General features: G+C 40.8%; 1 protein-coding gene across 2 annotated transcripts in view; it reads left to right on the forward strand.

The window, feature by feature from the left end:
- The window catches only part of STPG4 (sperm-tail PG-rich repeat containing 4), a 46,662-nt gene that overhangs the window by 8,542 nt on the left and 23,762 nt on the right, over positions 1 to 14,358 (forward strand). For both annotated transcript variants that reach the window (XM_035272623.3, XM_035272624.3), the window contains exons 4-6: positions 608 to 865; positions 6,039 to 6,103; positions 6,318 to 6,372. In XM_035272623.3, coding sequence (XP_035128514.1) covers positions 608 to 865; positions 6,039 to 6,103; positions 6,318 to 6,372 — 378 coding nt within the window. The remainder of the gene's footprint in view (positions 1 to 607; positions 866 to 6,038; positions 6,104 to 6,317; positions 6,373 to 14,358) is intronic.

Consider the following 14,358-nt stretch of genomic DNA (forward strand, 5'->3'; position numbering starts at 1 on the left):
AGAGGAACTTCATGAGTCAAAGCCTCTTGGAATTGAAGTAATTTTAATGGTAGAACTGAGCTGAGTGCTCAGCGAAAAGATGGCCACAAAAGTAGCAATGACCAAACCTTCAGTTCTGGCCATTCAGCCACACTGGTTGTAATTTGCAAGTGCTAGACCTTTACTGGACTAACTAGAGCATATGCTCTGCCAGTTTATCCTGGTCTCATGTTGTTATCCCACTTGAGGACTAGAGAGAAACATAGTATTAGCTAAGCAGAAGTAGGATAGCTTCTAAGTTAGTCAAGAAACATTTTTCTTCCATATATTAGAGGCCTGAAATTCATAGTCAAGGTTGAATCCCAAAGTTGAATCACTGAATTTGCCTTTTAAAAAGTTAAATTTCAACTCTAACCCATTTGCTATAATTCAGCAATTGTTTCAGAAAGAAAATAGTCATGATTTTGAAAGACTCTTCTGTCCAGAGTGTTTACTGTATTTGAGATAATTGTATTGAACTTGAAAACAAAGGGAAATGTTACTTGGGATCTTCCCATACAAGAAAGGTGTTTTAGGAGAAGTTACATGTTTATACAATGATGTTAAAACTGATGTCAATTTTCCACAGAATACTCCTATACCTGGCACTTACCACTTGAAAACTTTTATTGAAGAATCCCTATTAAATCCAGTGATAACAACCTACAATTTTAAAAATGAAGGAAGGAAAAAGCCACCTCTTGTGCAAAGAAACAATCCAGTTCTAAATGATCTTCCGTACTATATGCCTCCTGACTTCCTGGACCTGTTAAAGAAGGAAGTGGCTACTTACTCATTCAAAGACAAACCACGGCCAAGCCCCAGCACACTAGTTGACAAAGATCAGGTAAAGCCCTACTAACAGATTGCTTTGTGTGGGAAAGCTACTAAGAGCCCCTGAGGAAAGTATTCTTTATACAGAGAGTGTATCTTCCCCCATGAGAAATGGAAAACCTTTAAGATGTCTTATTTCCTATAGAAATCAAACAAGGACTGCCTGATTTGCAAATGCGTCCAGTAAGATTTTTCCCTGTAATGTCTTCTTAACCTAAGGCGAGTACATGGGGAGAAATTTTTCCCTCTTGAGCAACTCTTAGCAGGATTCCCCTAGCCTGGGGAGCCCCTGGGATCTTATCTGTCATTGGGCCATGCTCTGGTCTCTTTAAGCAGTTTATGTGGTGAACCCTCTTCTTAAAGAGAAAACCCTGACTCTCAGTGAGTTATTAGAGCATAAATATAACTACATACCACAGGGAAGCTTTTAAAAACTTTCCTTTTCTTTTTTGAGATGGAGTTTCGCTTTTGTTACCAGGCTGGAGTGCAATGGCGCGATCTCAGCTCACCACAACCTCCGCCTCTTGGGTTCAGGCAATTCTCCTGCCTCAGCCTCCTGAATAGCTGGGATTACAGGCACGCACCACCGTGCCCAGCTAATTTTTTGTATTTTTAGTAGAGACGGGTTTCACCATATTGACCAGGATGGTCTCTATCTCTTGACCTTGTGATCCACCCGCCTCGGCCTCCCAAAGTGCTGGGATTACAGGCTTGAGCCACCGCGCCTGGCAAAAAAACTTTTCTTATAGAAATGACCCCATCTCTACAAAAAATAAATAGCTGGGTGTAGTAGCATATGCCTGTGGTTCCAACTACTCTGGAGGCTGAGGCAGGAGGATCGCTTGAGTCCATGAGTTTGAGACCAGCCTGGGCAATATAACAAGACTCCGTCTCTTTAAAAAAAAAAAAATTAGCTACTTGGGAAGCCAGGGCAGGAGGATCCCTTGAGCCTGGGAGTTTGAGGCTGCTGTGAGCTAGGATTATGCTACTGCAATCCAGCCTGGGTGACAGAGTGAGATGCTGTCTCTAAAAATATTTTTTTTAATTAAAAAAAAGAAAAGAAGTGAGCACGTGGTCCCAGGAGGGTCAGCTTCTACTCTCAGTTCCACCAGTTCATTCACAGCAGTGACAATAAAGAGGACTAGTGTGCTCCAGCCCTGCACTAGGCTCTGTGGAAGGAAGATGTTCCTGACCCAGAGGTATTTAAGCCAACAATACAAGATAGAGTTTATCAAGTGCTCAGATAAATAGTGAAACTGAAAATGCCAAAGGAGAGTTCAAGTAGGATGGATTAAAAGGCTGGAAAGCTCAGTGGCTTAAGTAGGACTTAACTGCACCTTCACTAAAACATGTCTTTTACGTGGCTCTTAGTGGTTTACTATGGGCTTCCATGTATATTCTCTTAGTTGCTTCCTTCTTAAGCATTCTGAAATAGGTAGAACACATTATTAACTCCATTTTACTTGCAAGAAAACCAAGGTGAGTAGAGACTAAGTAACTTGTCCAAAGGCACATTTCTAATACTTAAGCAGGTGAAGCAGCACTTTTAACTGAGGGCTTCTGCACCAAAATTTAGTCCTCTTTCCACGTGCCCCTCACCTTGAATAAGGAGCAGGGTTTCGACTGATGGAATCCTGATGAGGGAGGAGTACAGCACTGTTGAAAGCATGGAAATGGCAGGAACATGGTCTGTTCAAGGGATAGCGTTCAAGGGATAGTTGGACTTTGTTACTTGAAACTTTGGGTACTAGTCTCAGGTCTTTGTACATTAATATTTCCCATTTATAAAGAAGCTAATAATAGTATCATATCTTCATAACTTCATCATAATATTATTGTGATAACCTGAGAGAAATGTGTTGCAGCTGGAGGTTGAATTAAGTACAAGGGGTTGTAATTACTAAAGTGGACACGAAATTTTCAACAGGATGAACACGTCAAACCCAACATGTAGACCTTTCTACTACTTTGCACATTATAGCTTTGAAACAGAACAGAATGATAAATGTTCATTGGGTAAATCTTATTCTGTTCGCTTCAGTGGAGGCATACAAACTCTAAATTATACTAGCATGTTTATGGCTTGCTATCAGGTAACCAGGCTACGTGTGAAATTGTTCTGGCCATCTCAAATGCAGTCTTTATTTCTTATTCTCTTCTGCCTTTTCCTTTTCTGCTTCCTCTCTTCTCGCTTTTATGAGTCCCTGAAAAGCAGCCGAAGGCCCGGTGTTGAAAGGAGAAAACGTACAAGGTTGGAGTTAAATGTACAAGGTTAAGAGTTTTAAAAGACCAAAAGAATCTGGCTTACTCAAGAGGATGGATAAAACCTTCTGAAAACATAGTTTTCCTGTTCTTCTTTCCTCTCTACCTCCCACAAAGGATTAAACTCCACAAACTGGAAAAATTCAGTATTTTTCTAATTTTCTATTTCAAAGATATATATGTTCACGAGGGGAAAGATACTCAGATGTAACATTGTTTACTAACCAGTACAATTCATAATTCCAATATTTTAGTAGCAGAACTCAGTAGAATAATTTGAATTTGGGGTAGATAGCACATGTATTATTGTTATTCATTAAGCTAGAACAGCATTCTCAAACTTCTTAATTTTTCAAGGAATATCCATTTTGTATCTTTCAGTGGCTGCTTTTTATTTGTAATAGTTTTCACCATTTTTAATACCTTTATTCTGAAGCATGTAACTCAACTCAAGAATCTATATTGAAGAGCCTTTTTTTTTTCAACTTCTATTTTAGATTCAGGGTCTACATGTGTGTATTTTTTACCCGTGTGTATTCCATAATGCTGATTGGGGTACGATTGATGCCATCACCCAAGTTCTGAGCATAGTACCCAATGGTTAGTTTCTCTATCCTTTCACCCCTAGTGAAGAGTGTTATTAGTCTTATTAGTCTTACGGGATTATAGGTATGAGCCAAGTGCAGTGGCTTACGCCTATAATCCCAGCACTTTGGGAGGATAAGGCAGGTGGATCACTTAAGGCCAGGAGTTCGAAACCAGCCTGGCCAACATGGTGAAACCCTATTGCTACTATAAAAATATAAAAATTAGCTGGGCATCTTGGCACAGATTTGTAATCCCAGCTACTTGGGAGACTGAGGCATGCGAATTGCTTGAACCAGGAGGTGGAGGCTACAGTGAGTCAAGATTGTGCCACTGCCCTCCAGCCTAAGCGACAGAGCAAGACCCTGTCTCAAAAAAAAAAGGAATGTGTGTATATATATATATATGTATTTGAATGTGTGTATGTGTGTGTGTGTGTGCATACATATGCTTATATATATTTGCCCCTTTCCAAAGAATATTTTAGGTGGCCCCCTAATTTTTCTAATAACCTTTTTCTTAACATATAAATAGTATATCCTCATTGTAGAATATATGTACACAAATGGGACCACCTCTCTCCACACGTACAGTTTTATGACCTACTTTTTCCCCTAGTGTTGTAGTCCTCCACTGACCCCTGAGTTACTCCCCTTACTCCTTGATATTAGCCCCCTTCCTTCACTGTCACTCTTTTCACTGCTTATAATTTCAGCACACACACAGATGATCTTCCAACAACTTGGCTTCTCAGTTTCTTGAACTTTCCTCTACCTCAGCCACTTACTCCTTAGATGTTTTTCAAGACCAAGAATTTCCGTTCTCTGCAATCTCTACAAGAATTCCCCTCTCTGACTAATATCCAATCCTAACAATTTTTCCATTTCCCGCAGGCTATAATCCCACTCTATTGATTCTCCCACCTTTTCACTACCTCTCAACACCTGTCTTCCTTGCAAAGCTCCAATCCCATAGTTAATCATTATAGTTACTCCCTGCATACACTGTCAGTTCCCTTGCCCCTAACTTGTCATCTTTTACTTGTTTGGCAAAGCCACAAACCTGGGTATGTCTCTCTTTGTATTAATATCTGCATCCATGTAGCTGGATGACTGGTCTCATGCTAAATTCTCTACCTCTAATGGCACTGAATGGACTTCTCTAGTCCATTTACTTTCCCACTCTCTTGGGTGGTTTTATCTTGTATACATCCTTTCTGTATTTATTTTATTTATTTATTTATTTATTTTAGACACTCTGTCACCAAGGCTACAGTACAGTGGCACAATCACTGCACTCCACCCTGGGCAACAGAGTAAGACTTTGTCTCTAAATAAATAAAAATAAGATGTGATCAGGCCAGGTACAGTGGCTCACACCTGTAATCCCAGCACTCTGGGAGGCTGAGATGGGAGGATTGCTTGAGCCCAGGAATTCAAGACCAGCCTGGGCAACATAGTGAGATTCTGTCTCTATAAAACAAAATCTCTACCAAAAAAATTTCTACCAAAAAAAAAAAAAATCTCTGCTGGGGTTACAGATGTGTGCAGTGGCATACACCTGTAGTCTCAGCTACTTGGGATGTGGAAGTGGGAGGATCACCTGAGCCCAGGAGTTTGAGGCTGCAATGAGTTATGTTCACGCCATTGCACTCTACCCTGGATGATAGAGACCTATTTCAAAAAGAGAAAAAATGTGGCCGGGCACAATGGCTCATACCTGTAATCCCAGCACTTTGGGAGACTGAGGCATTGGATCATTTCAGGCTAGGAGTTCGAGACCAGCATGGCCAACATGGTGAAACCGCTTCTTTACTAAAAATAAAAAAATTAGTGTGTGTGCTAGTGCACACCTGTAATCCCAGCTACTCAGGAGGCTGAGGCAGAGTATCACTTGAACTGGGGAGGTGGAGGCTGCAGTGAGCTGAAGTGGCGCCACTGCATTCCAGCCTGGGTGACAGAGCAAGACTCCATCTCAGAAAAAGAAAAAGATCATATCCGAGTCACGGCACCAAAGTAAATTAATTAATTAATATAAAATGAAATAATTATATTTTAAAAATAAATAAATACATAAGAAAAAGAAAAAAATGTGATCAATTTGACATTTTCCTAGGCAGCATCTCAGGCATGTTGTCTAGAAAATTCACCATGAAGAGTAAATATATGTTAAAATGTTTTGAAGCTTCACCTTTGAAAATGTACCTTTTCCTTTTCCACTATTAAAGAAGGAATTATCCAATATTGTATGGTCATAAAATAAAAGATTATGGATGAGAGATAATGAAGTGAGTTTACAACCTCTGTTAACCTGTTGGTGTCCTTGTCCATTCTGTGCAGTCGCTTCAGCTTTCTCCCGGTCAATACAGTGTGCTTCCTGCTCCAGTTCCCAAATATGCTTCCAGGTAACTGTGTACTTATTAAATACACTGCTTTCCATCGTTTTATCATGCCTTTCTGTTTACATACCTACATGCCAATACTGATGGCTCTTAAACTTCATTGATGCACCTCATATGCAGATTAACATTTCAAAATAGTTAATGAAAGATGGAATAATTTTAAAAAGATCTTTAAAAAATACATTCAGAAAATCATTTTTCTTTTTTTTAAATATAGGAGCTGTGCATTTCGTTCATCAGTTCAAAGATTCCCAACAACCTATTTTATTCCCGTAAGTATAATGTAGACAGTTAACTCATGATGAACTTGATGTTTAAAATATGCTCTGCTTTCTGGAATGGAGCAAGATGCCAAAAAGAACCCTCCGGTGATTGTTCCCCCTAGCAGGAACACCAAACTGAACAACTATCCACATAAGAAATCACCTCTATAAGAACCAAAAAGCAGGTTCGGGATCACAATACGACAATGATCATGTTTTGACATTGCATCAGGGAAAGAGGCACTGAAGAGGGTAGGGTAGAAAAGAGTGTTGAATTGCTGACACCACCCTCCCCCATCCCCTGGCAGCAGCCATGTGGCCTGTAGAGAGAATCTGCTCTTGGGGAAGAGGGAATGCAGTGATTGTGGACTTTGTATTGGAACACAGTGCTGCCTGTCATAGGGAAAGCAACACAGGGCAGAATTCAGCTGGTGCCCATGGAGGCAGCATTTAGACCAGCCCTAGACAGACAGGAATTGCCCATCCCAGCCATTAGATACTGAGTTCTAGTTCTCCCCGCCACTGTGGGCTAAAGTGCTCTGAGGTCCTAAATAAGCTTCAAAGGCAGTCTAGGCCACAAGGACTGCAATTCCAAGTTCTGGTGCTGTGCTGGGGTCACAGGCAGTAGACGTAGGGTGCATAAGACCTAGTGAGACACCAGCTGGGGCAGCCAAGGGAGTGCTTGTAGCACCCACCCTCCATCCCTAGGCAGCACAGCTCGCAGCTTCAAGAGAGACTCCTTCCTTTAGCTTGAGAAGAGGAGAGGAGAGAGTAAAGAGGACTTGCCTTGCAATCTGAATACTGGCTCAACCACAGCAGAATAGGGCACCTCAGGCAGAGTCCTGAGGCCCCCATTCCAGGCCCTAGCTCCCAGACAACATTCCTAGACACACCTCAGGCTGGAAGGGAATTCACTGCCTTAAAGAGAAGGACCTAGTTCTGGCAGCATTTATCACCTACTTACTAAAGAACCCCTGGGCTTTGAAGAAACACCAACAGTGGCCAGACAACACTTACTGCAGGCCTTAGCCAGACAGCGCTGTGCTGCTTCCGGTGTGACCCAGCACATTCCCAGCTACAGTGGCCACAGGGAGACTCCTGCTTGAGGAAAGGAGAGGGAAGATTAAAGGGGATTTTGTTTTGCAGCTTGGGTACCAGTTTGGCCACAGTGAAGTAGAGCATCAAATAGGCTCCTGGGGTTCCCAATTCTAGGCCCTGGCTCCTGGATGGCATTTATTGACTCCAGCTGGGCAAGAGGGGAGCCTACTGCCCTGAAGGGAGAGACCCAGGCCTGGCAGCATTCCCCACAAGCTGGCTGAAGAGCTCTTGGACCTTGAGTGAACGATAGTGGTATCCAGGCAGTACTTGCTACAGGCCTGGGTGGATGCAGCCATAGAGAGACTCCTGCTTGAGGAAAGGGGAGGGAAGAGTGGGAAGAACTTTTGGGAAAGGACATTCTCTTCAATAAATGGTACAGGGAAAACTGGATATGCACATGCAGAAGAATGAAACTAGACCCATCTCTCTTGCCATTTTACACAAATCAAATCAAAATGGATTAAAGACTTAAATCTTGCCAGGTATGGTGGCTAATGCCTGTAATCCTAGCACTTTGGGAGGCCAAAGCAGGAGGATCCCTTGAGCCCAGGAGTTTGAGACCAGCCTGGGGAACATAGGGAGATTCTGTCTCTAGTTAAAAACAAACAAACAGACAAACAAAAACTTAAATCTAAGATCTCAAACTATGAAAATATCAAAACAAAACACTGAGGAAACTCCAGGACATAGGTCTGGGTAAAGATTTCTTGAGTAATACCCCACAAGCACAGGCAACCAAAGCAAAAATGGATAAATGGGATCACATCAAGTTAAAAGTTTCTGCATAACAAAGGAAACAACAAAGTGAAGAGATGACCCACATAATGGGGGACAATATTTGCAAACTATCCATCTGAAAAGGATTAATAACTAGAATATATACAGAGCTTTTACAACTCAATAGGAAAAAGATCTTTTTTTTTTTTTTGAGATGGGGTCTTCTTTTTCACCCAGGCTGAAGTGCAGTGATGCAAACATAGCTCACTGCAGCCTCGACCTCCCTGGTACAAGCAACCCTTCCCCTTCAGCCCCCCAAGTAGCTGAGATTACAGGTACATGCCACCACACCCAGCAAATTTTTGTATTTTTTGCAGAGATGGGGTCTTGCCATGTTGCCCAGGCTGGTCTTGTGCTCCTGAGCTCAAGCCATCTGCCCACCTTGGCTTCCCAAAGTGCTGGAATTACGGGCATGAGCCACTGTGCCCAACCTCAATAGGAAAAAATCTAATAATTTGTTTAAAAAATAGGCTAAATATCTGAATAGACACTTCTCAAAAGAAGACATACAGATGGCTAACAGGTGTATAAAACGGTGCTCAACATCATTAATCATCAGAGAAATGCAAATCAAAACTACAATGAGATATCATTGCATCCCAGTTTAAATGGCTTATACCCAAAATACAGGCAATAGTGAATGTTGGCGAGAATGTGGAGAAAAGGGAACCCTTGTACACTGTTGGTGGGAATGTAAATAAGTACAACCACCAGGAAGGACAGTACAAAAGTTCCTCAAGAAAGTAAACATAGAGCTACCATATGATCCAGCAATCTCACTGCTGGGTATATACCCAAATGAAAAGAAATCAGTATATTGAAGAGGTATCTGCACTCCCATGTTTGTTGTAGCACACTGTTCACAATACCCAGGATTTGGAACCAACCTTAGTGTCCATTAGCAGATGAATGGATAAAGAAAATGTGGTACATATATGCAATGGAGTACCACACAGCCATCAAAAGAATGAGGTCCTGCTATTTGCAACAACATGGACAGAACTGGAGGTCTTTATGTTAAGTGAAATAAGCCATGTACAGAAAGGCAAACTTTGCATGTTCTCATGTATTTGTAGGAGCTAAAAATTATTAATTGAAATCATGCAGATAGAGAGTAGAAGGATGGATACCAGAAACTAGGAAGGGTAGAGGAGGAGGGGGAAGGGGGAAGTGGAGATGTAACCACAAAGATAAAGTTAGATAGTATGAATAAGATCTAGTATTTGATAGCACAACAGAGTGATTACAGTCAACAGTAATTTATTGTACATTTTTAAATTGGCTGGGCATGGTGGCTCACACCTGTAATCCCAGCACTTTGGGAGGCTGAGGCAGGTGGATCACTTGAGGTCAGGAGTTCAAGACCAGCCTAGCCAACATGGTGAGATCCCATATTTGCTAAAAATATAAAAATCAGCCAGGTGTGGTGGTGGGTGCCTGTAATCCCAGCTACTCAGGAGTCTGAGGCAAGATAATTGCTTCAACCTGGGAAGCAGAGGTTGCAGTGAGCTGAGATTGTGCCACTGCACTCCAGCCTGGGCAAGAGTGAAATTCCATCTCAAAAATAAATAAATAAAATAAAATAAAAATAAGAGTGTAATTGGCATGTTTGTAACACAAAGAAATGATAAATGCTTGAGGTGATGGATACTCCATTTACCCTGATGTAATTATTACACATTGTATGCCTGTTATCAAAATATCTCACGTACTCCATAAATATATATACCTACTATGTAGCCATCAAAACTTTTCAAAATATCACTTCTTGGCCTTTTGGCTAAAATCAAGTGTAAAAACTTTTCAAAATAAAATATACTATGAATCCTTTTGCTATAGTAAAATTAACATTTTGCTCGTCATAGTAGATAAGCTCTGAATGATTAATCCAATTGATTTAAGACACACATAAAGTATATCTGAAAATATACCAGAAAGTAGTAACCAATTTGTGGCAACTTGTAGAAGAAAATGTTCATCTCCTTTACTTTCTTTAGATCTTGACTGAAATGCCACTTTCTCAAAAAGGTCTTCCCAAGTCACCTATTCCAATTTGCTGTCCCCTTCTTTGGTTTAGTTTTTATTTCATAGCATTCATCACTGTCAGACACCATACCTTTTAAAATGTATCTATCTGAGGCACCAGAATCACTTGAACCCAGGAGGCAAAGGTTTCAGTGAGCCAAGATTGCACTGCTGCACTCCAGCCTGGGCAATAGAGTCTCAGTCTTAAAAAAAAAAAAAAAAAAAAAAAAAGGAAAGAAAATATAAAATTGTTTTGGGATGGTTTGATGCACTATAGTTATTTATTTGTAATTATAAACTTGGGATTAAAAAAAGACCACATAGCAAATATCTGCCAAAAAAAATTGATATAACTGAACAGAGCTCAGAAAGAGACCCTAGAATATATTAATACAAAATTTTTATGTTTGATAAAGATGGTATGATGAGTCAGTAGGGGAAGGAAACGTTATATTATGTTAACTTAAATAACTTGGAAAAAGTGTTAGATTCTCACTTCATAGCACACATTAAAATAAATTTCATATTGATTAAAGAATTAGATATGTTTAAAGCCATTAAACCAGGAGAAAATATATGAGTATATGTCTACTATTAGGATAAGCAGACTTTCTGAGATAATAGCCATGGAAGCAATTTCAAAAGAAAAGAAGTAATAGATTTAATTATATAACCTTAAAAATTTTTTGTTTCTCAGAAAACAAACTGCAAAGTTAACAGGCAAATGCAGACTAGGAAAAGTATTTTCAACATTCCTAGCAGATAAAGGATTAATAGCATTATGTATAAAATTATCATAACAATCTATAGGAAAAATAACAAAAACGTAAAACAGATAAAAGACAGAAATAGACAATTCATAAATAAATTCAGATATCCAATAAAGGTGAAAAATCTTTTGATCTCATTAACATTTAAGTGTGAGAGACTAAAAGGCTGATTGAAAGCTCTCTATATGTGGGTGATACAGAAGGCTAATTAATAGCCACCAAAGATATGTCTATGTCCTAATGCCTGGAATCTATGGGTGTTACCTTATATGGCAGAGATTTTGCAGATGTGGTTAAGGATTTGGGGATGGGGAGATTATCCTGTGCTCCAGGGTGGGCTCTAAATGCATCATAAATGTCTTTATCAGAGTGAGGCAGAGGGCGATTACACACACACACACACACACACACGAGGAGAGGGCAATTCAAATATAGAAGAAAATATTACAGTGGTGCAGCCACAAGCCAAAAAATGCTGGCAGCCACTAGAAGCTGAAAGAGGCAAGGAACAGCTTCTCCCTTAGAGCCTCTGGAGGGAGCATGGCCCTGCTGACACATAATTTTAGCCCAGTGAAACGGATTCAGACTTTCAGACTTCAGCCCCTAGAGATATGAGAGAATAAATTTCTGCTGACAACACCAAATTGGTAGTAACTTGTTATAGCTGCCATAGTTAGTGAATACAGGTGGGGATTACTCCAGGTAATACAGGGGTTTCATAGTGGATGGGTGGGATAAGGACCTGGCTTTTCCTTTGATAGCCCATAAATGTCTGTATCTGTAGGTCTTTTCTCTAGGATATGTTAGTTGATTCAAAATGACTCATGAGCTTCCTGCTTGGGGTTTAAGACAGTCGTCAGTGTTCTGGGAGCTGAGTGGAGGGAGGGGCCTGGGGTCTCATCATTCAGTGTGTAGAAGTTCACTTCATTCCAGTTTTCAGTAAAGGCCCACATCCTCACAGTGCTTGGGCTTGGGGCTCCTGAGTTCAGATTTCTGGTGCAGTCTCCCCAGAACTAAATTTCCTGTCTCCTGTAGGGATGTGGGAAGGGGAGTAGCCTGACAGCTAGGGGTAAAGGAAGACAGGGATCTGAAGTAAAAATATTCAACCAGACCTCCCACTTTCAGATCCACCCCCACTCCCACCCCCACCTCACAGGTGCCTGATGTCTTAAATTCCCCAGCTTTTCTTGCGTTCTGTGGAGTAAATCAGCTTGCTTCTCCTCGGTAAGTCTCTGCAAAGATTTAGGCTTCTGCCTTCTCGACCCTGCCAGGTCAGCTATTTCTCCCAACTGCTTCACATCTTCCAAAAATATGTCATCATCTCATGTTGATTGTTGTTTCTTCTCCTGGTTCTTCATGTATGTGTATGTGTGTTGGGGGGTAGGGTGAGATAGAACAGGAACTCCCTCTTAGGGACCCGCATGCCCCCCTAAACATAAATGTTTTTTATATATTAAATTCCTTGAAAAAATTCCAGATATCTATTAATAGCTAGCCCTGAGAAGTAAATAAACAACTTTATAACAAAAAGATAACAGTAGCCAAAAACAATAGCCAAGAACACTAAATTCACCCTTATAGGATCTTTGGTACCCCTATACGAACTAAAGATGACATCTTAACATATGACTGAAATCCAAACCCCCATCAAACGGATGTCCCTGGTCCATAGATGTCAAATAAGGGGGAACTGGAACTAAACTCTAACCACATTCTTACTCTAAATTTCTTCCAGGTGTGACCTGGAAAAAGTCACCCCCACAAGCCAGAGCTAACATTCTTTTCTGCTGGCCTCCAGTTTTTGTTTGTTTGTTTTTTGAGACGCTCTGTCACCCAGGCTGGAGTGCAGTGACACAGTCTCGGCTCACAACCTCTACCTCACAGGTTCAACCTATTCTCCTGCCTCAGCCTCCCTAGTAGCTGGGATTACAGACGTGCACCATCACGCCCAGCTAATTTTTGTATTTTTAGTAGTGGAAGGGTTTTCGCCATATAGGCCAGGCTGGTCTTTCTTTCTTTTTTTTTTTTTAAAGGCTAGTCAAGTGAAGCAGTGGGAGTGGAGAAAGAACAAGGAAATCTGTAACTGGTAGTGATCAATCAGTTGTAAACGCCACTGCACTTGGACCAGCCGGGCCAGGCTGGTCTTGAACTCCTGACTTCAAGGGATCCGCCTGCCTTTGCCTTCCAAAGCATTGGAATTACAGGCTTGAGTCAGTGCCCCTGTCCTGGCCCCAAATTTTTAAACCAAGCCTTTCTTTTTTAGCCAATGGCAAATCAGAAAATCTTTAAATGTACCTATGACCTGTAAGCCCTTGCTTCAAGCTATCCCACCCTTTTAGGCTAAAACCAATATATAACCTCCATGTACAATTTTGCCTATAACATCTGCTTTCCTCAAATTTAGCCCTACCCTTAAAATTTTTTACCTACAAGCCACTGCGGAGGTCAGGACTTAAACTTATTAGCTTAGCTGCCTGGTCCTCCTTGCTTGGTGCCCTGCAAATAAATGCCTTCCTTTCTACCACTACAAACCTCAGTTTAGATATTTGGTCTTACTGCACTGGGTGAGCAGCCCCCAGTCTGTCCCATAACAATAGTTAAGCATTTTTTATTTGATGGGAGAAGAATGGAGATAAATGCATGTGTTCGATTGGCTTTGGCAGCAAGCAGTTAAGATGCCAAGTTTTTTCTCCACTGCATGATATTGTATATCCTTTGAGGTACATGCTTTAAATGAAGGCTGTGAATTAATAATGATTTGTTTACTATTAGTACAGAGCAATTGAAAAGAATTCAGGCAGGTGCAGGACACTCTACTTGATATGGGAGGTTATCGATGCAGATGATTTCTGCCAGTGTTGTATTGCTTTTATGGAGGAGATTTTGGGAGATGCTTACTGTGCCACTTTTACTGATATCACCTCATTCATTCCATTTTATAAATAAAAGTGATTCACTGATTTGGAACATCCTGTTCTTCAAAAAAAGTAAAAAGAATACTTTCATGGAAAATGTTCCAAGGCAAAGAAACAGCCCAGGGCTGATTCATGTCCATCCTAAACATGTATTCCCAGAGCCAACTTGTGGATTTGGTTCAAATCCATACACTTGTGAACTGCAGAGAGGAAACTGTTTTGATCCCAGCAGTGGGAGATAGTGACATGCAGCATGAGTGTGGTAGAGAAGCAATGGTTGCCAAGAGAACAGTGTCTCAAACCTTCTTGTGATAAATGCGTTAATCCCTAGGCCATTATAATGTGCCATTCAGCTTCTATCTGAAAACTCATTTGGTTGATTTTATCATTCAGTGTAATTGTTCTAAAAA

This window comes from Callithrix jacchus, chromosome 14 (genome assembly GCF_049354715.1).
Source record: "Callithrix jacchus isolate 240 chromosome 14, calJac240_pri, whole genome shotgun sequence".
Taxonomy (NCBI): Eukaryota; Metazoa; Chordata; class Mammalia; order Primates; family Cebidae; genus Callithrix; species Callithrix jacchus.